The sequence below is a fragment of the Protomyctophum bolini genome (genome assembly GCF_963924005.1).
Source record: "Protomyctophum bolini genome assembly, chromosome: 7".
NCBI lineage: Eukaryota > Metazoa > Chordata > Actinopteri > Myctophiformes > Myctophidae > Protomyctophum > Protomyctophum bolini.
The window spans coordinates 1,711,631-1,739,130 of record NC_137868.1 but is presented as its reverse complement, the minus strand read 5'-3'; the positions used below and the strand labels follow the sequence as shown (position 1 = coordinate 1,739,130).

The 27,500-nt window shown below is 47.0% G+C and overlaps 2 protein-coding genes across 2 annotated transcripts in view; both read left to right on the top strand.

Moving 5' to 3' along the window:
• Nucleotides 1-16,176, top strand: part of fam171a1 (family with sequence similarity 171 member A1) — a gene marked incomplete at its 3' end in the record, with an annotated part of 46,607 nt that extends 30,431 nt beyond the window's left edge. Inside the window, exons 6-12 of the mRNA XM_080767292.1 lie at nucleotides 4,867-4,983; nucleotides 5,223-5,337; nucleotides 8,685-8,799; nucleotides 10,594-10,965; nucleotides 13,280-13,660; nucleotides 15,093-15,490; nucleotides 15,525-16,176. Coding sequence (XP_080623418.1) covers nucleotides 4,867-4,983; nucleotides 5,223-5,337; nucleotides 8,685-8,799; nucleotides 10,594-10,965; nucleotides 13,280-13,660; nucleotides 15,093-15,490; nucleotides 15,525-16,176 — 2,150 coding nt within the window. The remainder of the gene's footprint in view (nucleotides 1-4,866; nucleotides 4,984-5,222; nucleotides 5,338-8,684; nucleotides 8,800-10,593; nucleotides 10,966-13,279; nucleotides 13,661-15,092; nucleotides 15,491-15,524) is intronic.
• A 6,740-nt stretch (nucleotides 16,177-22,916) lies between these two features.
• The window catches only part of nmt2 (N-myristoyltransferase 2), a 13,515-nt gene continuing 8,931 nt past the window's right edge, over nucleotides 22,917-27,500 (top strand). The window contains exons 1-3 of the mRNA XM_080768627.1: nucleotides 22,917-23,027; nucleotides 24,398-24,515; nucleotides 24,853-24,994. Of these exons, the coding sequence (XP_080624753.1) occupies nucleotides 22,918-23,027; nucleotides 24,398-24,515; nucleotides 24,853-24,994 (370 nt within the window). The 5' untranslated portion in view covers nucleotide 22,917. The remainder of the gene's footprint in view (nucleotides 23,028-24,397; nucleotides 24,516-24,852; nucleotides 24,995-27,500) is intronic.

The window sequence follows — 27,500 nt, the reverse complement described above, 5'->3', positions numbered from 1 at the left end:
CTTAGTGGCTTCACAAAATATCTGTCTGACTGCCCCCCTGGTTAAATATCTGTCTGACTGCCCCCCTGGTTAAATATCTGTCTGACTGCCCCCCTGGTTAAATATCTGTCTGACTGCCCCCCCTGGTTAAATATCTGTCTGACTGCCCCCCTGGTTAAATATCTGTCTGACTGCCCCCCTGGTTAAATATCTGTCTGACTGCCCCCCTGGTTAAATATCTGTCTGACTGCCCCCCTGGTTAAATATCTGTCTGACTGCCCCCCTGGTTAAATATCTGTCTGACTGCCCCCCTGGTTAAATATCTGTCTGACTGCCCCCCTGGTTAAATATCTGTCTGACTGCCCCCCTGGTTAAATATCTGTCTGACTGCCCCCCTGGTTAAATATCTGTCTGACTGCCCCCCTGGTTAAATATCTGTCTGACTGCCCCCCCCCCCCCCCCCCCTGAGTCAGACACTGTTGTGACTGCTGTCTGTTGTGTCCCCTCCCGTCTGGCTGGGATATTGGTGTATTGGCGCCTCCTGGTGGTGGACTCTGGATATGAACCGTGTTGGGGTCATTAACTGTCATACTGCGTCTAGGCTTGCCTGGAATCTGTCTCAGTGCTCATACTGTACGCAGGACTCTGAGCCATATGACTGTATACTGTACTATACAGGACTCTGAGCCATATGACTGTATACTGTACTATACAGGACTCTGAGCTATATGCATAAGGGATCATGGTCTGTCTATTGTTTTTATTTAACCCATTCTGACCTGAGATCAGATTCTAAAAATGCCTTCTACATCCTGACAGTTTTATGAAAAAGCTATGTTTCTGTGTCCAGCTCAGTGGCCTTGTGGTTGGAGTGTCCGCCCTGAGACCGGGAGGTCGGGGTTCGATCCCGGCCGCGTCATACCAAAGACTGTAAAAATGGGACCCAGTGCCTCCCTGCTTGACACTCAGCATCAAGGGTTGGATTGGGGGTAAGTCCCTGTGACATACTAGCGTCATGTCCAGGGGGTGTACTTGTACATCAAGCTGCCTCACGCTACAGAAACAGGAGATAGGCTCCTGTCCCTATGGGCCTCATGGCTACAGAAACAGGAGATAGGCTCCTGCCCTATGGGCCTCATGGCTACAGAAACAGGAGATAGGCTCCTGCCCTATGGGCCTCATGGCTACAGAAACAGGATATAGGCTCCTGCCCTATGGGCCTCATGGCTACGAGAAACAGGAGATAGGCTCCTGCCCTATGGGCCTCATGGCTACAGAAACAGGAGATAGGCTCCTGCCCCTATGGGCCTCATGGCTACAGAAACAGGAGATAGGCTCCTGCCCTATGGGCCTCATGGCTACAGAAACAGGAGATAGGCTCCTGCCCTGTGGGCCTCATGGCTCGGCAAGGCTACTTACTTATGTTTCTATGTCAGTCTCTCTTCGATTTTTCTAAAATAGCAGACCTACAAGCTCGTAGCGCGCTACGAGCTTGTAGATCGGGGTGCCTGATGGAGGGGAAAGGAACTGGTCGGAATGACGTGTTCCTTCCACGCGCTACGTCCGGCCGGGGGGAAACTCGTTGTATGAAAAAAGCCCACAACATCATGGAAGACACCAGCCACCCCGCAAATACCCTGTTCAAAACCACTCCCTTCCAAAAAACGCTACCAGAGCATCAAATCTCTCACCGCCCGTCTCAGGTAACAGTTTCTACCCCCAGGCAGTCAGCTGAACAGCTGACCTTGAACTGTTTTGGTCACTTCACTTTGTTTTGTCTTTTTCTTGCACTATAGAGTGTTTGTTTATGTCCTGTGTATGTAAGACTGAGAGTGCTCTGAGCTAAATAATTTCCATTGTATCTATACACATGACAAATAAACCTGAACCTGAACCTGAGGTGAAAAGAAGCAGCTTGGACTCCTCATGCATAGAAGGAAGCATGAGGCCAGTCCGTTGGCTCTCCCCCAGGTTGGCAGATGGAAGTGTAGCGCCCAGGATTACATTAGATCGTTGACACTCGGGTGAAACATGGGCTACGACTATCGTGGGATAAATGTTTTAGAAAAAAAATATTCCAACCATGCACATCCCCAGAGAGCCAATCACAGAGCTGAACCCTGAATCACTGACATAGCTTCAGTGATACACACACAACACACACACACTCACACACACACACACACACACACACACACACACACACACACACGACAGCTGCATGCATGTCATCAGGGTCGTTATGTTGCTGTGTTGGAAGTGGCTTTATTTTTAGCCAATAGGAGACGTCAGCTGTCGGTTGTAAAAAATAAATCACACCCGTGTGATTTCATTACAGCTCTCTCTCTCTCTCTCTCTCTCTCTCTCTCTCTCTCTCATTAGCAGGCAACAGTGCAGCACAATCTCTCTCTCTCTCATTAGCAGGCAACAGTGCAGCTCTCCCTCTCTCTCTCTCTCTCTCTCTCTCTCTCATTAGCAGGCAACAGTGCAGCTCTCTCTCTCTCTCTCTCTCTCTCTCATTAGCAGGCAACAGTGCAGCACAATCTCTCTCTCTCTCATTAGCAGGCAACAGTGCAGCTCTCCCCTCTCTCTCTCTCTCTCTCTCTCATTAGCAGGCAACAGTGCAGCTCTCTCTCTCTCTCTCTCTCTCTCTCTCTCTCTCTCTCTCTCTCTCATTAGCAGGCAACAGTGCAGCTCTCTCTCTCTCTCTCTCTCTCTCTCATTAGCAGGCAACAGTGCAGCACAATCTCTCTCTCTCTCTCTCTCTCTCTCTCTCTCTCTCATTAGCAGGCAACAGTGCAGCTCTCTCTCTCTCTCTCTCTCTCTCTCTCTCTCTCATTAGCAGGCAACAGTGCAGCTCTCTCTCTCTCTCTCTCTCTCTCTCTCATTAGCAGGCAACAGTGCAGCACAATCTCTCTCTCTCTCTCTCTCTCTCGTCTCTCTCTCTCTCATTAGCAGGCAACAGTGCAGCTCTCTCTCTCTCTCTCTCTCTCTCTCTCTCTCTCTCATTAGCAGGCAACAGTGGCCAATTACATATAATTTTTGGGGTTCTTGACATGAAATATTGAGCACCACTCAATAATGCTTAAAACAACGTATACAATATGTATCTTGTATACAACAAGGGTGTTGCTTGTCAAAAAGATCCGCTCTACAAGCTAACGTGTCACATTGCGTGAGTGTTGTGTGAGCTTGTAGATCTGTTCTTTGACAAGCACCACTTCTGTACTATGGACTATAAAACATTTTATTTAAGGAAGAGCATTTTCACAATTCCTCCAAACTAAACATCAGCCAAAACCACGGGATTACTTGATAAATGAACATGACATCATAGTGTATCAATGAGGAGAAACTAGAGAAAAAGGTTGTCTTTAGGGATTGATCAATTTGATCCCTGAAGAAAACCTTTAAAATAATAATTTAATGGCTTTGAGTCTACAGCCTTTTCTTCACTTAAAGGGATAGTTCAGATATTTTGTACTTAAGTTGTATAAAATACTTGCCATTGATATAGTGGTTGCAACTGTATTCATTGATTGCCCGAGTCCCGTGGTGGGAGGGAGTTCTGCTCTGGTGGTTCTGATTGGTTGAGTCCCGTGGTGGGAGTTCTGCTCTGGTTTTGGTCAATATTAAGAGTTTGACCCCTCTCTCACATGGAACTATGTTGTTTGTGTCCATATCACTACGCCCCAAAAAATAGTTCCATGTTGAACGGAAGTTGTGCTAATATTTTAGAAATAGGTCAACAATATAAAAATGACGTTGGTTTTGTGAGTAATTTACTTTTACTGCGTGGCCCCCACAAAATGACCGGAACTACTTAATATTGACCAAAACCAGAGCAGAACTCCCACCACGGGACTCTGGCAATCAATTAATACAGTCGCAAACACTGTATTAATGGCAAGTATTTCATACAGCTTAAGTTAAAACAATCTGAAGATCCCTTTACTGTAGACATGTTTACCGAGGTCAGCAGAACCTCATCAATTCACAATGTAGGCATTTATCAGACGCTCTTAATCCAGAGCGATTTACAGTAAGCAAGAAGAAAAACATCAAATACAGTCATGGACAATGGTCATCATGAACCAAACGTAAGCTAGGACCGTAACAGTGGAATATCTACCTAATGAAACTATTATGTGTATACACTGTAGAATGTCTAGATTAAGTGCTAAAGGACAACTTTAGTTTTTTTCATGTTTTAGGTCGTTATTAGAGAAAGTAAAATATAAGTTATTATTATTTTTTTTTACATTTGCTGCTTTCTGTCGTTTTAGGGATTTTAGCTGTTTTTGACAGGGGGGGGGCATTCAAGCATGGGGCTAAATATGTATTTTTTTTACAAAATGTTATAGCAATTTATTATTTTATTATTTACTAGAGTCCTAATAAACCCCAGGAAATTACATCTGGCCACAGAAGATCACAGGATCTACTGAATGTGAAGGTATCCTACTGGGGGAAGGCTTATACTGTGTGTGTATAGGCTCAATATGTCAGTTTGTCACATTCAGTAGATCTTGTGATCTTTCGTGGCCAGATGTAATTTCTTGGGGTTTAGTAGGACTACAGTAAAGAATAAAATAATAAATCGCTAGGAAATGTTGTAAAGAAATACATGGAGTCTGAAGAGGTGGGTTTTCAGACTACGGCAGAAGAAGATTAGGAGATTCATCAATACTAACTCTTGTTTATAAGCATGGATGGACGACGTCCATACAATTAACTCCTGCATTCAATGAAGATGCCTAATGAATACTGAACTGTGTGTGTGTGTGTGTGTGTGTGTGTGTGTGTGTGTGTGTGTGTGTGTGTGTGGTGTGTGCCTGTGTGCCTGTGTGTGTGTGTGTGTGTGTGTGTGTGTGTGTGTCCCTACAGGTGCCTGGTTGAAGAGCAGCCTGGGTTCTGTCCACAGAGACGGGCAGCATCTCAGTGTGACTTACATCGCTCCACAGCTTGGATACTGGGTGGTGGCCATGTCTCCTCTGCACCCAGGTAACCCCCCCCAACACACACCTCCACATGTATGTTCTACAAGTCGTACATACATCTATAGTATAATATCCATGTTCCATAATTCAAAATGTACAAAAGTACAAAAGGATCGGCATCAAATTCTACTTAACCCATTTTTTGGGCGAGATCCCCTTTTGGTGTTAGCATTATGCTAATGCTTTAGCTATTGAAAAATAACAGATCTACAAGTCATCTTAATTGTAAATTGCCCCCCCCAGGTCCCGTGGAGTCCCAGGACATCAGTATGTACCACACGGTGTTCCTGCTGGCCATCCTGGGAGGAATGGCCGTCATCCTGCTCTGTCTGCTGTGTCTGCTGCTCTACTACTGCAGGTAATACGGTAACACCTTCACTCTGTGTGCTGCTCTGCTACTGCAGGTAATACGGTAACACCTTCACTCTGTGTGCTGCTCTACTACTGCAGGTAATACGGTAATACCACCTTCACTCTGTCTGCTGCTCTGCTACTGCAGGTAATACGGTAACACCTTCACTCTGTGTGCTGCTCTGCTACTGCAGGTAATACGGTAACACCTTCACTCTGTGTGCTGCTCTGCTACTGCAGGTAATACGGTAACACCTTCACTCTGTGTGCTGCTCTGCTACTGCAGGTAATACGGTAACACCTTCACTCTGTGTGCTGCTCTGCTACTGCAGGTAATACGGTAACACCTTCACTCTGTGTGCTGCTCTGCTACTGCAGGTAATACGGTAACACCTTCACTCTGTGTGCTGCTCTGCTACTGCAGGTAATACGGTAACACCTTCACTCTGTGTGCTGCTCTGCTACTGCAGGTAATACGGTAACACCTTCACTCTGTGTGCTGCTCTGCTACTGCAGGTAATACGGTAACACCTTCACTCTGTGTGCTGCTCTGCTACTGCAGGTAATACGGTAACACCTTCACTCTGTGTGCTGCTCTGCTACTGCAGGTGATACGGTAACACCTTCACTCTGTGTGCTGCTCTGCTACTGCAGGTAATACGGTAACACCTTCACTCTGTGTGCTGCTCTGCTACTGCAGGTAATACGGTAACACCTTCACTCTGTGTGCTGCTCTGCTACTGCAGGTAATACGGTAACACCTTCACTCTGTGTGCTGCTCTACTACTGCAGGTGATACGGTAACACCTTCACTCTGTGTGCTGCTCTGCTACTGCAGGTAATACGGTAACACCTTCACTCTGTGTGCTGCTCTGCTACTGCAGGTAATACGGTAACACCTTCACTCTGTGTGCTGCTCTACTACTGCAGGTAATACGGTAACACCTTCACTCTGTGTGCTGCTCTACTACTGCAGGTAATACGGTAACACCTTCACTCTGTGTGCTGCTCTGCTACTGCAGGTGATACGGTAACACCTTCACTCTGTGTGCTGCTCTGCTACTGCAGGTAATACGGTAACACCTTCACTCTGTGTGCTGCTCTACTACTGCAGGTAATACGGTAACACCTTCACTCTGTGTGCTGCTCTGCTACTGCAGGTAATACGGTAACACCTTCACTCTGTGTGCTGCTCTGCTACTGCAGGTAATACGGTAACACCTTCACTCTGTGTGCTGCTCTACTACTGCAGGTAATACGGTAACACCTTCACTCTGTGTGCTGCTCTGCTACTGCAGGTAATACGGTAACACCTTCACTCTGTGTGCTGCTCTGCTACTGCAGGTGATACGGTAACACCTTCACTCTGTGTGCTGCTCTACTACTGCAGGTAATACGGTAACACCTTCACTCTGTGTGCTGCTCTACTACTGCAGGTAATACGGTAACACCTTCACTCTGTGTGCTGCTCTGCTACTGCAGGTAATACGGTAACACCTTCACTCTGTGTGCTGCTCTGCTACTGCAGGTAATACGGTAACACCTTCACTCTGTGTGCTGCTCTGCTACTGCAGGTAATACGGTAACACCTTCACTCTGTGTGCTGCTCTGCTACTGCAGGTAATACGGTAACACCTTCACTCTGTGTGCTGCTCTGCTACTGCAGGTAATACGGTAACACCTTCACTCTGTGTGCTGCTCTGCTACTGCAGGTAATACGGTAACACCTTCACTCTGTGTGCTGCTCTGCTACTGCAGGTAATACGGTAACACCTTCACTCTGTGTGCTGCTCTGCTACTGCAGGTAATACGGTAACACCTTCACTCTGTGTGCTGCTCTGCTACTGCAGGTAATACGGTAACACCTTCACTCTGTGTGCTGCTCTGCTACTGCAGGTAATACGGTAACACCTTCACTCTGTGTGCTGCTCTGCTACTGCAGGTAATACGGTAACACCTTCACTCTGTGTGCTGCTCTGCTACTGCAGGTAATACGGTAACACCTTCACTCTGTGTGCTGCTCTGCTACTGCAGGTGATACGGTAACACCTTCACTCTGTGTGCTGCTCTGCTACTGCAGGTAATACGGTAACACCTTCACTCTGTGTGCTGCTCTGCTACTGCAGGTAATACGGTAACACCTTCACTCTGTGTGCTGCTCTGCTACTGCAGGTAATACGGTAACACCTTCACTCTGTGTGCTGCTCTACTACTGCAGGTAATACGGTAACACCTTCACTCTGTGTGCTGCTCTGCTACTGCAGGTAATACGGTAACACCTTCACTCTGTGTGCTGCTCTGCTACTGCAGGTAATACACCTTCACAGTAGGGGTGCACGATTATGATATTATGACCGATAGATATCATGTGTGGCGGTTAGAGCTTTATGCCTTTCACGGGGAAGGTTGTGAAGGGTTCGAACCCTGCCTGGGAGTCGACGTCGGCATGAAGGCCATGCGGTCGCAACGGGTTCCTAACGCCGAGTTAGGAACGGGTTCCGTTTCTGAGCCCAGTCTCCTGAGGATGGAGGTGTGTCTGAAGCCGGTTCCTGGACGGAAAAACTAATCCAGAATGCGATCATTTGCAGGTCATCGCCTACCGAGTGGCAAAACACTACTTTATGGCCTCGACAGCCCCTACTGTACATCCAAACAGAGAAATCATATCTGATTGCATTAAACAACGTTTAAAGGGACACTTCACCCTTTTTGCAAAAAAATATATGTTAATGACGTTTAGAAGCTTTAGATCACTTTCCTGGCGGTATTTATGTGTGTAATATGTGGTTTTAGATATTTTAGATTGTAGCAGTGAGCCTGTTGTCTCTGATGTCATGGACACTGGTCTCACTACCTTCCTGGACTACAATTCCCATATTTTTTTGGTGCACTGCTCCTCCTTGTGGATAGGGGGGAGAGCTGTCTTACTGAGACAACATGTAGTCCAGGAAGGAAGTGAGCCCAGTGTCCATGACATCAGAGACAACAGGCTCACTGCTACAATCTAAAATATCTAAAACCACATATTATTACACACATAAATACCCCCAGGAAAGTGTTCTAAAGCTTCTAAACATCATTAACATATATTTTTTTGCAAAAAGGGTGAAGTGTCCCTTTAACAAACACTCCCCACTGACAGGTAGTCAGTCTCTCTCTCTCTCTCTCTCTCTCTCTCTCTCTCTCTCTCTCTCTCTCTCTCACAGGCGTCGGTGTCTCACGCCCAGAGGGTCTCGTCACAAGCTGACCCTGTCCTCTCTCTCTCTCTCTCTCTCTCTCCCACAGGCGTCGGTGTCTCACGCCCAGAGGGTCTCGTCACAAGCTGACCCTGTCCTCTCTCTCTCTCTCTCACAGGCGTCGGTGTCTCACGCCCAGAGGGTCTCGTCACAAGCTGACCGTGACCTCATTGGACGGCAGTAAGAGAGACCAGGCCACCTCCATGTCACACCTCGACCTCCTCAGCAGTGAGGTACTGACCAATGGGACTGCACCATTACACACTGACTGACCAATAGGACTGCACCATTACACACCGACTGACCAATAGGACTGCACCATTACACACTGACCACCTGACTGACCAATAGGACTGCACCATTACACATGTGTGACCAGATTTGACAAAATGAGTTAATAGCACAGGCAGACTCTAGCTACATGTTTAAATGCTTAAACATGTAGCTAGGTGTAATGTTAGAGACCACAGAAGACATGTAAATATGAAATAAATGCTTAAACATGTAGCTAGGTGTAATGTTAGAGACCACAGAAGACGTGTAAATATGAAATAAATGCTTAAACATGTAGCTACTGTAGGTGTAATGTTAGAGACCACAGAAGTGAACCTTTGAAGCCTGTTTTCTCAATCTCTGCAAGACGTTACTCTATAAGCCATATCTCCAAAACTGGTGGGTCAAACTGAACAACCAATATGTCCATTTGAAGCTCGGATTCCCTGCTTTCACATGACGAAAAAAACATATCGTTGTGTTTTTTTGGCGTTGAACATAATACAATTTATTTGCGTCACAATCACAAATTGCACGGAGCAAATTGGACAAATAACTTAAAAATAAGTATTGTACACAGAAGTTACTGACACATTTAATCATTTTATACTTTGACATTTTTATTTTTTAAATAGCAGAAATAGCTGCTCTACAAGCTTACAACACTACTTTGCACATTTGGGAACATTTGAACGTGAAAACATGAAAACGATTATGGCGATTTATGCAAAAAAACAATTGCCACACTTGGGCTCCCCATCGCAAAAAAGAAAGGAAAGGTACTATGTTTACCCAGGGTAACTGGACTAAGGAAAGGAAAGGTACTATGTTTACCCAGGGTAACTGGACTAAGGAAAGGAAAGGTACCATGTTTACCCAGGGTAACTGGACTAAGGAAAGGAAAGGTACTATGTTTACCCAGGGTAACTGGACTAAGGAAAGGAAAGGTACTATGTTTACCCAGGGTAACTGGACTAAGGAAAGGAAAGGTACTATGTTTACCCAGGGTAACTGGACTAAGGAAAGGAAAGGTACTATGTTTACCCAGGGTAACTGGACTAAGGAAAGGAAAGGTACTATGTTTACCCAGGGTAACTGGACTAAGGAAAGGAAAGGTACTATGTTTACCCTGCAGGGTAACTGGACTAAGGAAAGGAAAGGTACTATGTTTACCCAGGGTAACTGGACTAAGGAAAGGAAAGGTACTATGTTTACCCAGGGTAACTGGACTAAGGAAAGGAAAGGTACTATGTTTACCCAGGGTAACTGGACTAAGGAAAGGAAAGGTACTATGTTTACCCAGGGTAACTGGACTAAGGAAAGGAAAGGTACTATATATGTTTACCCAGGGTAACTGGACTAAGGAAAGGAAAGGTACTATGTTTACCCAGGGTAACTGGACTAAGGAAAGGAAAGGTACTATATATGTTTACCCAGGGTAACTGGACTAAGGAAAGGAAAGGTACCATGTTTACCCAGGGTAACTGGACTAAGGAAAGGTACTATGTTTACCCAGGGTAACTGGACTAAGCTCAATAACTTGTTTACAGCCAGGCCCTGCTCATAGAACATTTCATGGTAGAGGTTTCAATGCCTTGTCCATAAAGGGCACTTCAGCGGTGGTAATTTTAACGTGCCGGTCCGGGGATACGAACTATAGCGACCTTCCGATAATATCAAGACCGCTACGAAAAACCGTTCGGCCACCGCTGCCCCCTAACTCTGGTGCTCTGGTACTGCTCAACGACGTGCAGGTGCAGCTGGAGCTGGTGACCACGGTGACGGAGCCCGACTCGTCCACGCCCATGCTGAAGCAGTCCTCCTACCACCACCACCACCACCACGACAACAACCACCACCCCAGCAGCAACAACAACCACCACCCCAGCAACCACCTGCTGCCCACCACCACCACGCAGCACAGCCGCTGCTCCCTGGCCACGGCCAGCAGCCGCCACGGCTCCTCGTCTCTGGGCAACCTGACGCCGGGCCGCCGCGCCCCGGACTACCGCCAGTCCACCGACACCTTCCCCTGCAAGGCGGCGCTGCTGGCCTCGGGGGGCGGGGCCTCCGACGACCGCGGCTACCGCCAGTCCTACGCCTCTGTGTGCTCCTCCGTGCACCAGGTATATATACACACACACAACGCCTCTGTGCACCAGGTATATATACACACACACAACACCTCTGTGCACCAGGTATATATATACACACACAACACCTCTGTGCACCAGGTATATATATACACACACAACACCTCTGTGCACCAGGTATATATATACACACACAACACCTCTGTGCACCAGGTATATATACACACACACAACACCTCTGTGCACCAGGTATATATACACACACACACAACACCTCTGTGCACCAGGTATATATATACACACACACAACACCTCTGTGCACCAGGTATATATACACACACACAACACCTCTGTGCACCAGGTATATATACACACACACAACACCTCTGTGCACCAGGTATATATACACACACACAACACCTCTGTGCACCAGGTATATATATACACACACACAACACCTCTGTGCACCAGGTATATATACACACACACAACACCTCTGTGCACCAGGTATATATATACACACACACAACACCTCTGTGCACCAGGTATATATACACACACACAACACCTCTGTGCACCAGGTATATATATACACACAACACCTCTGTGCACCAGGTATATATACACACACACAACACCTCTGTGCACCAGGTATATATATACACACAACACCTCTGTGCACCAGGTATATATACACACACACAACACCTCTGTGCACCAGGTATATATACACACACACAACACCTCTGTGCACCAGGTATATATACACACACACAACACCTCTGTGCACCAGGTATATATATACACACAACACCTCTGTGCACCAGGTATATATACACACACACAACACCTCTGTGCACCAGGTATATATACACACACACAACACCTCTGTGCACCAGGTATATATATACACACACACAACACCTCTGTGCACCAGGTATATATACACACACACAACACCTCTGTGCACCAGGTATATATACACACACACAACACCTCTGTGCACCAGGTATATATACACACACACACAACACCTCTGTGCACCAGGTATATATATACACACACACAACACCTCTGTGCACCAGGTATATATATACACACAACACCTCTGTGCACCAGGTATATATACACACACACAACACCTCTGTGCACCAGGTATATATACACACACACAACACCTCTGTGCACCAGGTATATATACACACACACAACACCTCTGTGCACCAGGTATATATATACACACACAACACCTCTGTGCACCAGGTATATATACACACACACAACACCTCTGTGCACCAGGTATATATATACACACACAACACCTCTGTGCACCAGGTATATATACACACACACAACACCTCTGTGCACCAGGTATATATACACACACACAACACCTCTGTGCACCAGGTATATATACACACACACAACACCTCTGTGCACCAGGTATATATACACACACACAACACCTCTGTGCACCAGGTATATATATACACACACAACACCTCTGTGCACCAGGTATATATACACACACACAACACCTCTGTGCACCAGGTATATATATACACACACAACACCTCTGTGCACCAGGTATATATACACACACACACAACGCCTCCCGATCCCATTCCCATCGATTGACTTTGAGAATCTGCCGGTCTGCCGGAATGGGCCGATTCTAGTTGTTTTTAGGTGAACCGTTTCCGTCCCTAGGACGTGTGTTCACGTCCTAGCGCATCCTCAATGATACCAGACGAGGGGAGAATATTCTGAATTTTTTCCTAAAAAAAGAAAAAAAAAAAGAAAAAAAAAATCAGTCGGACACTCGGCCATTATCAGCTTCCCGTTGATTTAGCCGTTAGCGCGGCAGAAAGGATGCCTCGTCTCTCCTGATCCAGGGCGCTCTCCGTGGTTTTTGATCTGATGGATCTACTAGCGCTTCATTTCTGCTCCTCAGCTTTTTGGATCGTATATCGTATGAATTAAAACGATAGCAATGTAAGCTAGCAAAGTATTTCTCCGGTTATTTTCCGGATTGTTTCCGGGGGGAGGGGGGGGTGGGGTGGGTTTCAGAGTAAAACACACTGTCTTTCCGGCACCCCAGAGCTTTTATTTTGAAGGAATAGGAGATCTCCGTCCTGTTACTTAGCATGGTCTGATGCCCTTGACGGAGATTGTCGCTAGTCGCGTTAGATTTCCTCTTACCTCCTGTTTTGGCTACATTTAGCTGCTACATCCACATCCGGCATAACATCCGGGGGCGCCCTGAACGCTGGGCGTTACTGTCCCATAGGACGGAGAACTCAGGGTGTTCACTGTCCCCCCCCCCCCCCCCCCTCTCTACCACCAGGTCTCTGACGGCCTGGGGCCGCCCAACGGCGGGCCCCTCCCCCCCTCCTCCTCCTCCCCTCCCCACTCCCCCAGCAGGGTGGGGGTCTCGGGGGAGGGTCTCGGGGCGGACGGCAGACCCCTGCAGGACTTCCCGCTGTCGCGCTCCGTGGACCACCTGGAGCAGAGGCCCCGTGGCCCCCCGGGGGGCCCGCTGCTGTGCTGCGCCTCCGTGGACCTGCTGAGCGGGGGGCCGCGGGGAGGGGGCGTGTACCCGCGGGGCGTGCAGCGCCCCACACTGGTCATCCCCGCGCACTACATGCGCCTGCCCGGCGAGCACCCGCTCTGTGGCCAGGCCCTGCTGCTGCAGATGGACCAGAGGAGTGACCTGGAGACGCTACAGGTATACTGTTTAGTTACTGTTACACCCGCTCTGTGGCCAGGCCCTGCTGCTGCAGATGGACCAGAGGAGTGACCTGGAGACGCTACAGGTATACTGTTTAGTTACTGTTGGAGACAGGTGTAGCATTTAGACCCTACAGGTGTAGCATTTAGACCCTACAGGTGTAGCATTTAGACCCTACAAGACTGAGCTTCTCTTCTTCCCAGCTAAGTCCTGCCCTATGCGGGAGTTAACTATTTCCGTAGACAACGCCCTGGTAACGTCTGTCCCAACAGCCAGGAATCTTGGTGTTGTCCTGGACAGTCAGCTCTCGTTCAAAACTCACATCACAGCTGTCACTCCATCCTGTAGGTTCACACTCTATAACATACGACGAATTAGACCGTTCCTCACCCAGGAATCAGCCCAGCTCCTAATCCAGACAACAGTCTTGTCAAAACTTGACTATTGTAACTCCCTCCTTACTGGCCTACCAGCATGTGCACTTAAGCCTCTCCAGCTGATCCAAAATGCCGCAGCTCGCTTGGTCTTCAACCAGCCAAAATTCTCACATGTCTCCCCCCTGCTCCGCTCCCTCCACTGGCTCCCGGTCGCTGCCCGCACAGAATACAAAACTCTGATGCTGGCATTCAAAGCAACCAAAGGTATGGCTCCCCCATATCTTGCAAGTATGATTGAACCCTACAAACCCTCCTGCGCACTCAGATCAGCTAACGCAGGGAAGCTGGAAGTACCCTCACTAAAAACGCCAGGACAACGCTCCACACGTCCCAAACTCTTCTCCCTTCTGGCTCAAAAACTGTGGAATGCACTTCCCATGGCAGTCAGAACTGCAGCATCACTCCCAATCTTCCGCCGTAGTCTGAAAACCCACCTTTTCAGACTCCATCATGGCCCATAGCACTTACTCTACCCTAGATAGCACTTCTGTAGACTTAGATAGCATTTGAAACAGACTTATAGCATGTTATGTAGACAGCACTAGAATTGCATTGTATATAGTCATAGCACGCCATAGTACATATGTATAGCATAGTAGTATATATGTAAAGTTTATACGTATAAATTTCATTATATAGATATTCCACTGTTACTTTCTTAGCTTACGCATGTTTCATGATGAATGTTTTTATGTGATGTATTCCCATGCTTTTGTTCTTGCTTAATGTAAGTCGCTCTGGATTAAGAGCGTCTGCTAAATGCCTAAATTGTAAATTGTAAATTGTACAGGTGTAGCATTTAGACCCTACAGGTGTAGCATTTAGTTACTGTTACTAAAGTCAGAAAGTCAAGACGCAAATTGTGATTGGCGAGATGATGATGATGATGATGATAATAGGCACCCCTCACTTCACACAGGTGTGATTTTATAATTTGTACAATGCCAAAAAATAAAACCCACACAATTAAATTCTCTGACCCTGTTTTGCAGGCGGAGATCAACGCCTCCCACCCCCAGTCCCCGGGAGGGGGGGGCCAGTCCCCGCCCCCCTGCTCCGCCGACACCCCCCCCTCCCTGGGGGGAGGAGGAGGGGGAGGGGGGGCCCAGGGCCCGATGCGCGGGGGCCCCGGTGTGTCGGGGGGGCTGTCGGGCTCCCTGTCCATCCCCGCGGCGCTGGGGGAGGGCGGCGGGGGAGGGGGAGGGGCCGGCCTGGTGGAGATGAACAGCGAGGACACGCTGCTCGCCGAGAAGACCCTGATGGCGCTGCGGGGGGGCAAGCCCCTCCCCCACCCGCGCGCCTGGTTCGTGTCGCTGGACGGCCGCTCCAACGCTCACATCCGCCACTCCTACATCGACCTGCAGCGGGCTACGGGCTGCCACGGGGGGGGGCCCGCCGCCGCGGGGGGGGGAAGGGGGGAGGCGGCGAGGAGGAGGAGGAGGAGCCAAGGGCTTCATGATGAAGGGCAACGACCTGGACCTGAACCAACCCACCAGGCCCGCCACCGGGGGGCGCCGGAGGGCACTGAGGGACAGCGGTGACCACGTGGTCTCCTCCTCCTCCTCCTCGGACAAAGGGTCAAAGGGCGGCCCCGCCCCCGCCGCGGGCGCCGCCTACACACAGCTGGAGAACGTTGAGGCGGGCGACGGCGGCCAGAGCCCCTCCCCCACCCCCTCCCCCTCCTCCTCCTCATCGCCCCCCTCGCTGGAGGAGGATCCCAGCGTCCCCCAATCAGGGAAGACCAGGAAGTCGTCAGAGAGTGGAGGAGGAGGAGAGCAGGGAGGAGGAGCCCCGGAGGAGGTGGTGGTGGTGCCGTCCTCGCCCTCCTCCCCCTCCCCCACCCCCACCTCCCCCTCCCCCACCTCCTCCTCCTCCTCCTCCCTCTCCCCGTCCTCCCCCCTCTCCTCCCCCCCTCCCCCCCTCAGGACTGAGCACACCGCCGCCGCCACCGCAGAGCACGGCGACCTGGAGGAAGAGGAGGAAGAGGAGGAGGAGGATGAGGAGGAGAAGAAGAAGAAGAGCGCCTGGCAGAGGAGAGAGGAGCGCCCCCTGCTGTCGTTTAACGCCATTAAATAGCCCCCCCCCCACCATGAAGGAACTGAGACCGTGTATACCCAGACATTTAAAGCGTCAAGAGCAGGCCTCAGGTCTCTTTTCCGAGTGTGATTATTGTTTCTTTTTAAACAGCTGGTGGATTGTTGGAAATGACGCTATAGCTGCACGCCGCCACAGCTCACTGAGATAATGTGATACGCCACTAGACTAAACTGACCCCATGGAAATAATACCACTACGATATATAGTTCCACACGCGGGAGAGACGAGACACGTGTGTGTGAGTGTTTGTTTGTTTGGGGGGAGGGGTTTCGTGTTACGTTTTGTAACCACTGGCTGACTGACTGACTGGGATATTGTTGTTTTTTTGCTCTGAACTGAAGGCTATGCATCACTTTTATACGGTCGCTTTGAGATGCCTTTTTATTATTATTATTATTTTTTGTCTTTTGTCTGATTTTTAAAGTACACTATAGTTTTGATTTTTGCCAACATATGAAGTATTTTACTCCCAAGATAGGTTAATGTTGTTTTTTTTTCATCCATATACTATAAATATATATATATAAAGTGCATTTTACTTTTTTTATTTTATTTTATTTTTTACCTGCCTTAGTACTCCAGCAACACTTACTTGCACATGTTTTACTTGCAATCAGAGGTTTGACCACAGTTTACTTTCCCTGTTTTATCAAGTGCCTTTTGCAACGAGCCGAATGAATGCATGCATTAAAGGAGAATTCCATACTAAAAGGCTTTCTTACCTTTCTTTGTAGTCGTTACGTCCCCACCAAAGAGGTCCAGGTGTTATTTGGTGCAAAAGCTCCTTATTGGCTGTTTCCCCTACCATAAGCCCTACATGAATTACATTGAATTGAATGGGAATTGAATGGGGCTATGGGCTGTTGTGCTAATTTGTTTATTTCCATTGCTCAAAATTATAATTTCTTTGTATATATCCTCTCTTCATAATGTAAATATTATCCCAAGCGGCACACTTTACTACTTCTTTCGATGGAAATAAGCGAACAAGCATAACACCCCATAGCCCCATTCAATTCCGAACAAGCATAACACCCCATAGCCCCATTCAATTCCCATTCAATGCAATGCAATTCATTGAGGGCTTATGGTAGGGAAAATAGCCAATAAGGAGTTTTTGCACAAAAAAACACCTGGACCTCTTTGATGGGGACGTAACGACTACAAAGAAAGGTAAGAAAGATAAGAAAGCATTCTAGCATGGAATTCTCCTTTAATGCATGAATGAATGATTGAATGAATGAATGCATCCACACACTAAACTAACGCTGTTGAGCTACTCTGATCCTGATGCTAGCAAACTGCCGCGAGTCTGACCCGCTTTCAACCTGGTGTGTTCCCATTGTGGGGAAAGACCTGGTGTGTTCCCATTGTGGGGGAGACCTGGTGTGTTCCCATTGTGGGGGTAGACCTGGTGTGTTCCCATTGTGGGGGTAGACCTGGTGTGTTCCCATTGTGGGGGAGGACAACCTGGTGTGTTCCCATTGTGTGGGGGAAAGACCTGGTGTGTTCCCATTGTGGGGGAGGACCTGGTGTGTTCCCATTGTGGGGGAGGACAACCTGGTGTGTTCCCATTGTGTGGGGGAGGACCTGGTGTGTTCCCATTGTGGGGGAGGACAACCTGGTGTGTTCCCATTGTGTGGGGGAGGACCTGGTGTGTTCCCATTGTGGGGGAGGACCTGGTGTGTTCCCATTGTGGGGGAGGACCTGGTGTGTTCCCATTGTGGGGGTAGACCTGGTGTGTTCCCATTGTGGGGGAGGACGACCTGGTGTGTTCCCATTGTGGTGGAGGACGACCTGGTGTGTTCCCATTGTGGGGGTAGACCTGGTGTGTTCCCATTGTGGGGGCAGACCTGGTGTGTTCCCATTGTGTGGGAGGACACGTTTAAAAAATAAATAAAAATAGACAAGCTGACGCCACAGCACGTTGCCACATGTTTCTGTGAGCTTGGGCTGTTTTCTGCACAACACTATTATAATGATACGGTTAACAGAGTATTAAGTGGTTCTCCACATCGATTCCTTCGACACAGTTACCGCCGTTTGGCTCCATGGGGCAGAATGGACCGTTTGGCTCCATGGGGCAGAATGGACCTCATTCCGTTTGGCTCCATGGGGGCAGAATGGACCTCATTCCGTTTGGCTCCATGGGGCAGAATGGACCGTTTGGCTCCATGGGGCAGAATGGACCGTTTGGCTCCATGGGGCAGAATGGACCGTTTGGCTCCATGGGGGCAGAATGGACCGTTTGGCTCCATGGGGCAGAATGGACCGTTTGGCTCCATGGGGCAGAATGGACCGTTTGGCTCCATGGGGCAGAATGGACCGTTTGGCTCCATGGGGCAGAATGGACCGTTTGGCTCCATGGGGCAGAATGGACCGTTTGGCTCCATGGGGGCAGAATGGACCGTTTGGCTCCATGGGGCAGAATGGACCGTTTGGCTCCATGGGGCAGAATGGACCGTTTGGCTCCATGGGGGCAGAATGGACCTCATTCCGTTTGGCTCCATGGGGGCAGAATGGACCTCATTCCGTTTGGCTCCATGGGGGCAGAATGGACCTCATTCCACTTGATTTATCTGAGCCTTAGCAGCTTTCCCTTAGCAGCACTACCTCAAACTCCACCTGCTGCCTCCACCTCGGAGGGAAGCCTGTACTCTCTGTTCCAACAGTGCTGTGTGAACCGGAGCGGATGATATCGCTACGTCATGTTGTAGTCATTGTTTTGTAGTCATCAGGATGATGTCGCTACGTCATGTTGTAGTCATTGTTTTGTAGTCATCAGGATGATGTCGCTACGTCATGTAGTATTGATTTGTAGTCATCAGGCAGGAACAATCAAACGGAACTTCCTTTTCCCCCAAACCGGAGGAATAGCGGCTTTTATTTAGGAAAAATCGGTTTGAGGGAAAAGGAAGTTCCGGAAGAACATGACGTAGCGATATCATCCTGATGACTACAAAACAACACTACAACATGACGTAGCGATATCATCCTGATGACTACAAAACAACACTACAACATGACGTAGCAATATCATCCTGATGACTACAAAACAATGACTACAACATGACGTAGCGATAGCATCCTGATGACTACAAAACAATACTACAACATGACGTAACCATATCATCCTGATGACTACAAAACAACACTACAACATGACGTAACCATATCATCCTGATGACTACAAAACAACACTACAACATGACGTAACCATATCATCCTGATGACTACAAAACAATACTACAACATGACGTAACCATATCATCCTGATGACTACAAAACAATACAACATCGGATCCCGAATGGTTCATGAATCCGAAATGGAACGGTGCCTGTTCCTCTCCTCGTCCTTCTTGTGGACAGAAAGCATGGCTCTGTTCAGCCTTACACTCCACCCTCACCTCCTCCTCCTCCTCAGCTGTGTGGCAAACACCCCCAAGGGAGAAGGTCCATCCACACAACCAGCAGACAGACACACACACACACACACACACACACCCCTATTACTATGCTTGAGTGGATAACAGCATTTCAGGATGCCATTTTTATGAATGAATTTGAAAGGTGGAAATGTGTCTGCTATTGTTGGTGTGCTATAGTCATGTGACACTGTGTTTCTGATCACTGATCACAAGTATAGTGATTCAAACACACGGATCACAATCACAATCAATCACTTTGGATGTCTAGACCACTTCTGGACGGGGTCGCCCGGGCGCATTTTGGGCCAGATGACTCCTCCATGCAACCTGTGTGTGTGTGTGTGCGTGTGTGAACACAGCTTGCCTTCCGATCCACATGCAACAATCCAAACGAGAGGCAAAATGTGTTTTGCAGTCAAAGAATGTGATTATTTTTGTACAGCGTTGCGTAATACAGGATACGACCCGATGCAATCATTGTATGTATGAAGAGTACCGAAGGTCATGCATTTCAATGCTCGTAGGGCTTTTTACTGTGCGTGTGCGTGCGCATGGTGCGTGTGTGCATGTACCGTACATGGATGTCAAAGGAGCGTCTGGCTATCAGTGTGTGTGTTTATGCGTAGGAGTGACAGCATACATATATATATATATATATATATATATATATATATATATACACACACACCCCCTAGGGCTGGGTGATAGGACTTTTGCCTCGGTTTGCAAATTATTATTTTAGACACTACTTTTATACTAAACAAAGTCTCAATATATAACGGGTGCAGCAAACAATAGCACATCTGCGCTTATAGAATTAAAAAACTATCTTTTTTTTTTAGCACTGCTGTTGTACAACAAAGTGAACGGTTAATAATACTGGCCTCAATGAGACACGATTTGAGTGGATTAAGACGAACCAGAATGTATATTTGCTCATAATAATATAAGACGATAGAGAATAACCTGCTTCTCCATTTATGTCCTGCATGAGCAAAGATGACGTCGTTCAGTCGCCCGGCCCTAATGCAGCCCCTCCAGGTTCCACTAGTGTGGTCAATCATAGCGTGTGTGTGTGCGTGTGTGTGTGTGCGTGTGTGTGTGTGTGTGTGTGTGTGTGTGTGTGTGTGTGTGTGTGTGTGTGTGTGTGTGTGTGTGTGTGTGTGTGTGTGTGTGTGTGTGTGTGTGTGTGTGTGTGTGTGTGTGTGTGTGTGTGTGTGTGTGTGTGTGTGTGTGTGTGCGCGCGGTCAACATAATGTGAGCCTGTGCTGTGAATGGCGTCTTGGTGTCCTCCTAGCAAAGCACCAAATGTGTTCCGAACACGACGCGCGCCCCACGACTCCAGTCGATTGCTTTGCGTTATATTTGAAGTCTATTATTATTATTCTGAATAAACAGCCAAAGTTTGTGTTTTGCGTTTTGGTGTTTTGATTTGAAAGCTGTGTTTGTGGTTGTTGCGACGGACGGACGGACGTGGTGGTGAAATACATTCAGTTGTTTGGTTTGGTTTTGTCGTCCCAAACCGACGGGGCAGGGCTGTGCCGGTATAGACCACATGACATGCCCCTAAAATATATCATTTAACCCATTCTGACCTGAGATCAGATTCATACCAGGTTTCCACTGGACACACACTGGTCTGATGAACCCATTCTGACCTGAGATCAGATTCATACGAGGTTTCCACTGGACACACACTGGTCTGATTAACCCATTCTGACCTGAGATCAGATTCATACGAGGTTTCCACTGGACACACACTGGTCTGATTATAACCCATTCTGACCTGAGATCAGATTCTAAAAATGTCAGTCGTTCTTCGATTTTTCAAAAATAGCAGACCTACAAGCTCGTAGCGCGCCACTCGGTGGCGCGCTACGAGCTTGTAGATCTGCTATTTTTCAATAGCTAAAGCATAACATGTTGCTAACACCAAAATGTGGTGTTTTTTTTTAATGCGAATTATTCGCACGAATATATCGCGTCGCCAATTCGCCAGTGTGTAATGACCTTAAATCCTGACTGTTTTCTTGAAAAAGCTGTTTTTCTATGTCAGTCGTTATCAAATACTTTCATGTCACTTTTCACGATTCTTAAAAAATAGCAGACATACAAGCTCATAGTGCGGCACGAGATTGTAGATCTGCTATTTTTCAATACCTAAATTAGCCTATAACGTATTTCTTTAAAACACCGAAATAGACGTCAAAAAGGGAAGCTCAAAACCCACAATGCAATAATTTTGTTTTCGAGAGCCTTTCGTCAGTATTACAACGTTGTTTACAAAACCCCTACAAATTCCATTCCCCTCTATTTCCCATTCCCAAAGTGTGTTTGCCTAATAATATGTAAGCATTTTCAGCAATAGGATAATATATATAAATATATATATATATATTATATAATATATATTTTTCGGTGGTATATCTGGTTGAGCTGGTCATTTTGAAAGTAGCTCTCAAGTCTAAAAAGTGTGGGCACGCCTGATGTAGGCGAATGGAAATAGTTTTTGCATAACAAAAAACTGGATCCTTTAAAGTTACATCAGTGGTTTTCAACCCTTTTCACGTCAAAGCCCATTTATATATTCATCATCTGAGCCACGGACCTTGGTGACATTTAGCCTCTCCCCCCCTTTTCCCCTAACTATTATGTTTCTTTTCCCTTTTTACCTCCTTTATGATGAATTCCTGTTCTGTTCTTTAACTACATAGAAGTGTCTATTTGTACGTCTCTAAATGTTTTGATGAATTGAACATGGTGGACCCTGTTGTAAACGAGTGTAATGCTTAATTGGGTCGTCCAACTCAATTCAATTCAATTCAAAGGGCTTTATTGGCATGAGAAAACATACGTTTACATTGCCAAAGCAGAAAGAACAATACAACAATACAATCAAAACAAAAATGATGTACTTTGAAGGTCAGAATCTTCAATAGATCAACTTCTATGTACCAAGATCACTCGATGCAGGTATAGTGCAGGAATATACACAATGATTAGTCTTTAGGTTGGTTGTGTTCCATTTGATATCCTTCTCCTATCACAGCAACTCACAAATCTTGCTGCTGTGTTTGCACATTGTTGTACTTCGCCCAGCAGATAACTCACAGTTAACATACAGTCTTTGTATTGAGTTTGTGCTTGAAATGTATACTGTAATTCTGCAAACTTAATAAATATTTCAATCAATCAATCAATCAATCCTTCCATCATGGCGGAGGACTGCAGCCAGCCAGCAGAGCCACTGGGTGGCGTCGTTCCCCCACCGCCAGTGTTGTTTCCTACCATCATGGCGGAGGACAGTGAGTCTGCAGCCAGCCAGCAGAGCCTGGAGCTGGACGACCAGGACACCTGCGGGATTGACGGAGACAACGAGGAGGAGAATGAGCACATGCAGGGGTGAGCGTTCTGGTCCCGGCTCGGTACGATAGGGTAGGGAGTCAGGGACCCCCCCCAGGTACCGGTACCGGTACCGGGGGGGTCCGGGGCTGTGTAGCTCAGCCTCTGTGACAGGCCGGCTGTGGAGGCTGTTGTGTCGGGGAGGAGGAGGAGGAGGAGAGGAGCGGCGCCACGTTGAGCCCACACCGGTGACCCTGTCGCAGTCTGTGACCGGCAGGGGTCGCTGTTACACGACTTTGTCAGTGGTTTTCATGCCCTTTTCATTATTAAGGTCCGTTATTTATTTCGGAATTTATACTATTTTTATAAGCAATATGTCAAAATGTTAATGACCTTTTAAAACATTTTTTTGGGAGCGTTTTACTCATTGCTGGCTGTCTGAATACCAAAAGAACGAATTACAATTTTGAGTTGACATATTGCTTATACTGCCTATAGCTACTGTAAGCCACGGACCACCATTTGATGACATTTAGCCTCAATAGAAAACGAAAGAATATGTCCTTCGTCGTTGAGATAAGATGTAGTGGCTTGTGCACTGTTCCATGTTGTATTGGTGGAACATTAGGAGAGATAACAGGCACACTTTGATCAAAATAAAATAACAATTATTCTACATTCTCTAATTGTAGACTTGTAAATGTAAATTAAGTAATGCAGATGTTTTAACAATAATTGAACTCTTGAAAGTGTAAAATTAAACCAAATTAAACGCGTCCATGGTTTATTATTATAATTACTATTAGCTGTGGGATATGCCCCAAATAAATAAACGGCAAAACAGCGACGTACACTCTAGCGAGTCACTGCATTCGGTAGGTCACCAATGTGAGTGTAACTGCACAGTAGCCTAGCAACATTAGCTATGATACACTCTCTAGTCTGTAGACACAGAGCACATCGTCACCATCTCTGTCTATGGAGCATCATTCATTCATTCAGGACAGACAGAGACCTTAAGAGACGTTATGAAGTCCATCCATATGCCATATGCATTACAATAACGTACATCATGGCTGTACTGTACTGATCCTACTGTACTGCTGCAGACTAGAACTGATCTATGTAGATGTAGACATACGTAGCCTATAGTTTCATTATAGACTATTATCCCACTGTTAAGGCTATTTATTTAGCTTGCGTGTGATTAATTCATGATGACAATTTATTTATTTATTTGATGTATTCAAATGTTTTAATTCTATTTTCATTCTTGCTTACTGTAAATCGCTCTGGAGTAAGAGTGTGTTAAATGCCTGAAGTGTAAATTGATCTACAAGCTGTATTAGTTTCTGTTCTAACGTAGGCGTGTGTGTGTGTGTGTGTGTGTGTGTGTGTGTGTGCGTGTGTGCGTGTGCGCGTGCACGCAGGAGTCCGGGGGGAGACCTGGGGGCCAAAAGGAAGAAGAAGAAACAGAAGAGAAAAAAGGAGAAGCCGAACTCAGGAGGAACCAAATCAGACTCTGCCTCCGACTCTCAGGAGATCAAGGTACACAAGACTCTGACTCTCATTCCTTCAAAATAGAAGCTCTGGGGTGCCGGGAAGACATGGCCGCTTTTACTCTGTAAGGCTCCCCCCCCACCCCCCCTCTCCTGTTCCAGAAAAAAACAGAGATATTTGTTTTGCTTGCTTACCTTGCTCTCGTTTCCATATTATGACTAAATAATCTGTGTGTGTGTGTGTGTGTGCGTGTGTGTGCGTGTGCGTGTGCGTGTGTGTGTGTGTGTGTGTGTGTGTGTGTGTGTGTGTGTGTGTGTGTGTGTGTGTGTGTGTGTGTGTGCGCGTGCGCGTGTGTGTGTGTGCGTGTGTGTGTGCGTGCACACAGAACCCAGGTCTGCCCATGCAGAAGCTCCAGGACATCCAGAGAGCCATGGAGCTGTTGTCCTGTCAGGGTCCGGCCAAGAGCATCGACGAGGCCTCCAAACACAAGTACCAGTTCTGGGACACCCAGCCGGTCCCCAAACTCAGTGAGTAGACCCAGTGTTGTTCTGGGACACCCAGCCGGTCCCCAAACTCAGTGAGTAGAACCAGTGTTGTTCTGGGACACCCAGCCGGTCCCCAAACTCAGTGAGTAGACCCAGTGTTGTTCTGGGACACCCAGCCGGTCCCCAAACTCAGTGAGTAGACCCAGTGTTGTTCTGGGACACCCAGCCGGTCCCCAAACTCAGTGAGTAGAACCAGTGTTGTTCTGGGACACCCAGCCGGTCCCCAAACTCAGTGAGTAGACCCAGTGTTGTTCTGGGACACCCAGAACACCCGTGATGTTTAGGAGACTGGTGTTTTTCATGTGGGTAAATGTGTGTGTTTAGTATTACAAAGTGCCAGTGATGTCATAGACACTGGTTTCACTTCCTTCCTTCCTGGACTACATGTTGTGTCAGTATAAAGGCTCATTCATAGTCTGGCTTTTCGGTGGTGAGGTGACCACCGAACTACAACAACATGACGTCACTGAGCCGCGGTGAAGAGCAAACCACCGCCACCGCCCTTCTCTCTGTTTTTACTCACCCCCGCTCAACGTTATTTCAGCTCCGGTGGTGGAGCGGTGGTCACCTCACCACCGGAGCGGTGGTCACCTCACCACCGGAGCGGTGGTCACCTCACCACCGGAGCGGTGGTCACCTCACCACCGGAGCGGTGGTCACCTCACCACCGGAGCGGTCTGTAGGACGCCTAATTCAGGTCTCGGAAATGTACGTGTTTTTATTTAATGCGAACCATTCATTTTGAATGCTTGTGTTTTGACGCGTGGTGAGCATACGACTTCATGTTGGGGGGGGGCAGTGTTCATCTGCTGATGGCCCTCTGTTGGACATGTTGGGTTTGTTCACAAACATTTAGTGTTTGTTTACAAACATTCAGGGATCTGTTTGCAAACATTCTGGATTTATTTTGTTTGTTTGTGTATTTATAAGCATTATGGGTTTGTTTACAAACATGTCTGGGTTTGTTTACAAACAGTTCAGGTTTGTTTCCAAATTGTGTTTGTTTACAAACATCTGGGATTTGTTTACAAACAAATGGCCAAATAGGCCTATACTGTTTGGAAGGTCTCTGGATCTGCTGTGTAGGTATACGGGGGATTCGGAGGCCCTGTATGCTTGATCAAAGTACCTAAAAAGCAGATCCAATTCATCGTCAAACCATCAGAAATGTATTGTATATTTTATACATTGTAAATTCAATAAATAATATATATTTCATCCATTCATGAGTTTTCTCGAGACTGAAATACTATTTTCAAAAGATTCCTTTATATACATTTCTGTAAACTTGTGAAATGGGACCTTATATACAGTAGTCTTATAGAGCGTCGCAGCCCCGCCCCCCCTCGAGAGACCCGGAAATTAAATCCCCGTTCATTTTCCTCATAGACTTTTCACAAAGTATTTATTTAAAGACGTTTATACGCAGCGGACAAAGACAACTCTTGTCGTGACAAATCATGACAATAAACACAATGTTTTGGGCCAAAACAAAGAATTAGAAAGTAGAAAAGAACGGCAGGTTACAACAATTTCTTTGTTGTTTTTCTTCTTTGTAATTATTTGTTTGGTCCAAAATATTGTGTTTGTTGTCATGATTTGTCACGACAACAGTTGGCTTCGTAAGACGCTTAAAAGGTCTTTAAATAAATACTTTATGAAATGTCTATGAGGAAAAATGCATTGGGATTAATTTCCTGGGCCAGGCCAAGGAAGCTCTGAGAAGGAAGGGAAGTCTTCACGTGACTGGGCTGCGCCATGACACTTTCATGGGAGCCAAACTACCCGGAAGTTTGGCAGAATGCACTGGAGTCAATGAGAGCTCAGTGACCAGCTCATGAACCAACATTATTTATGAACAATTGAGACCTTTTGTAAAGTAATCACTGCTGGAAAATAACAGAAGACATGTAACATTAGTGTGTTATTATTATTGTCTGCTGTGTTGTTATTCGATGTGTACACTGTGTACATTTTATAGAGGTATGGTATCTCTATAAAAATAGAGATACCATAAGTACACTTTTGTTTTGCTGTGTGTTCAGATGAGGTAGTGACGAGTCATAGTTGTGTTGCTGTGTGTTCAGATGAGGTGGTGACGAGTCATGGTTGTGTTGCTGTGTGTTCAGATGAGGTATTGACGAGTCATGGTTGTGTTGCAGTGTGTTCAGATGAGGTAGTGACGAGTCATGGTTGTGTTGCTGTGTGTTCAGATGAGGTGGTGACGAGTCATGGTTGTGTTGCTGGAGTGTTCAGATGAGGTGGTGACGAGTCATGGTTGTGTTGCTGTGTGTTCAGATGAGGTAGTGACGAGTCATGGTTGTGTTGCTGTGTGTTCAGATGAGGTGGTGACGAGTCATGGTTGTGTTGCTGTGTGTTCAGATGAGGTGGTGACGAGTCATGGTTGTTTTGCTGTGTGTTCAGATGAGGTGGTGACGAGTCATGGTTGTGTTGCTGTGTGTTCAGATGAGGTAGTGACGAGTCATGG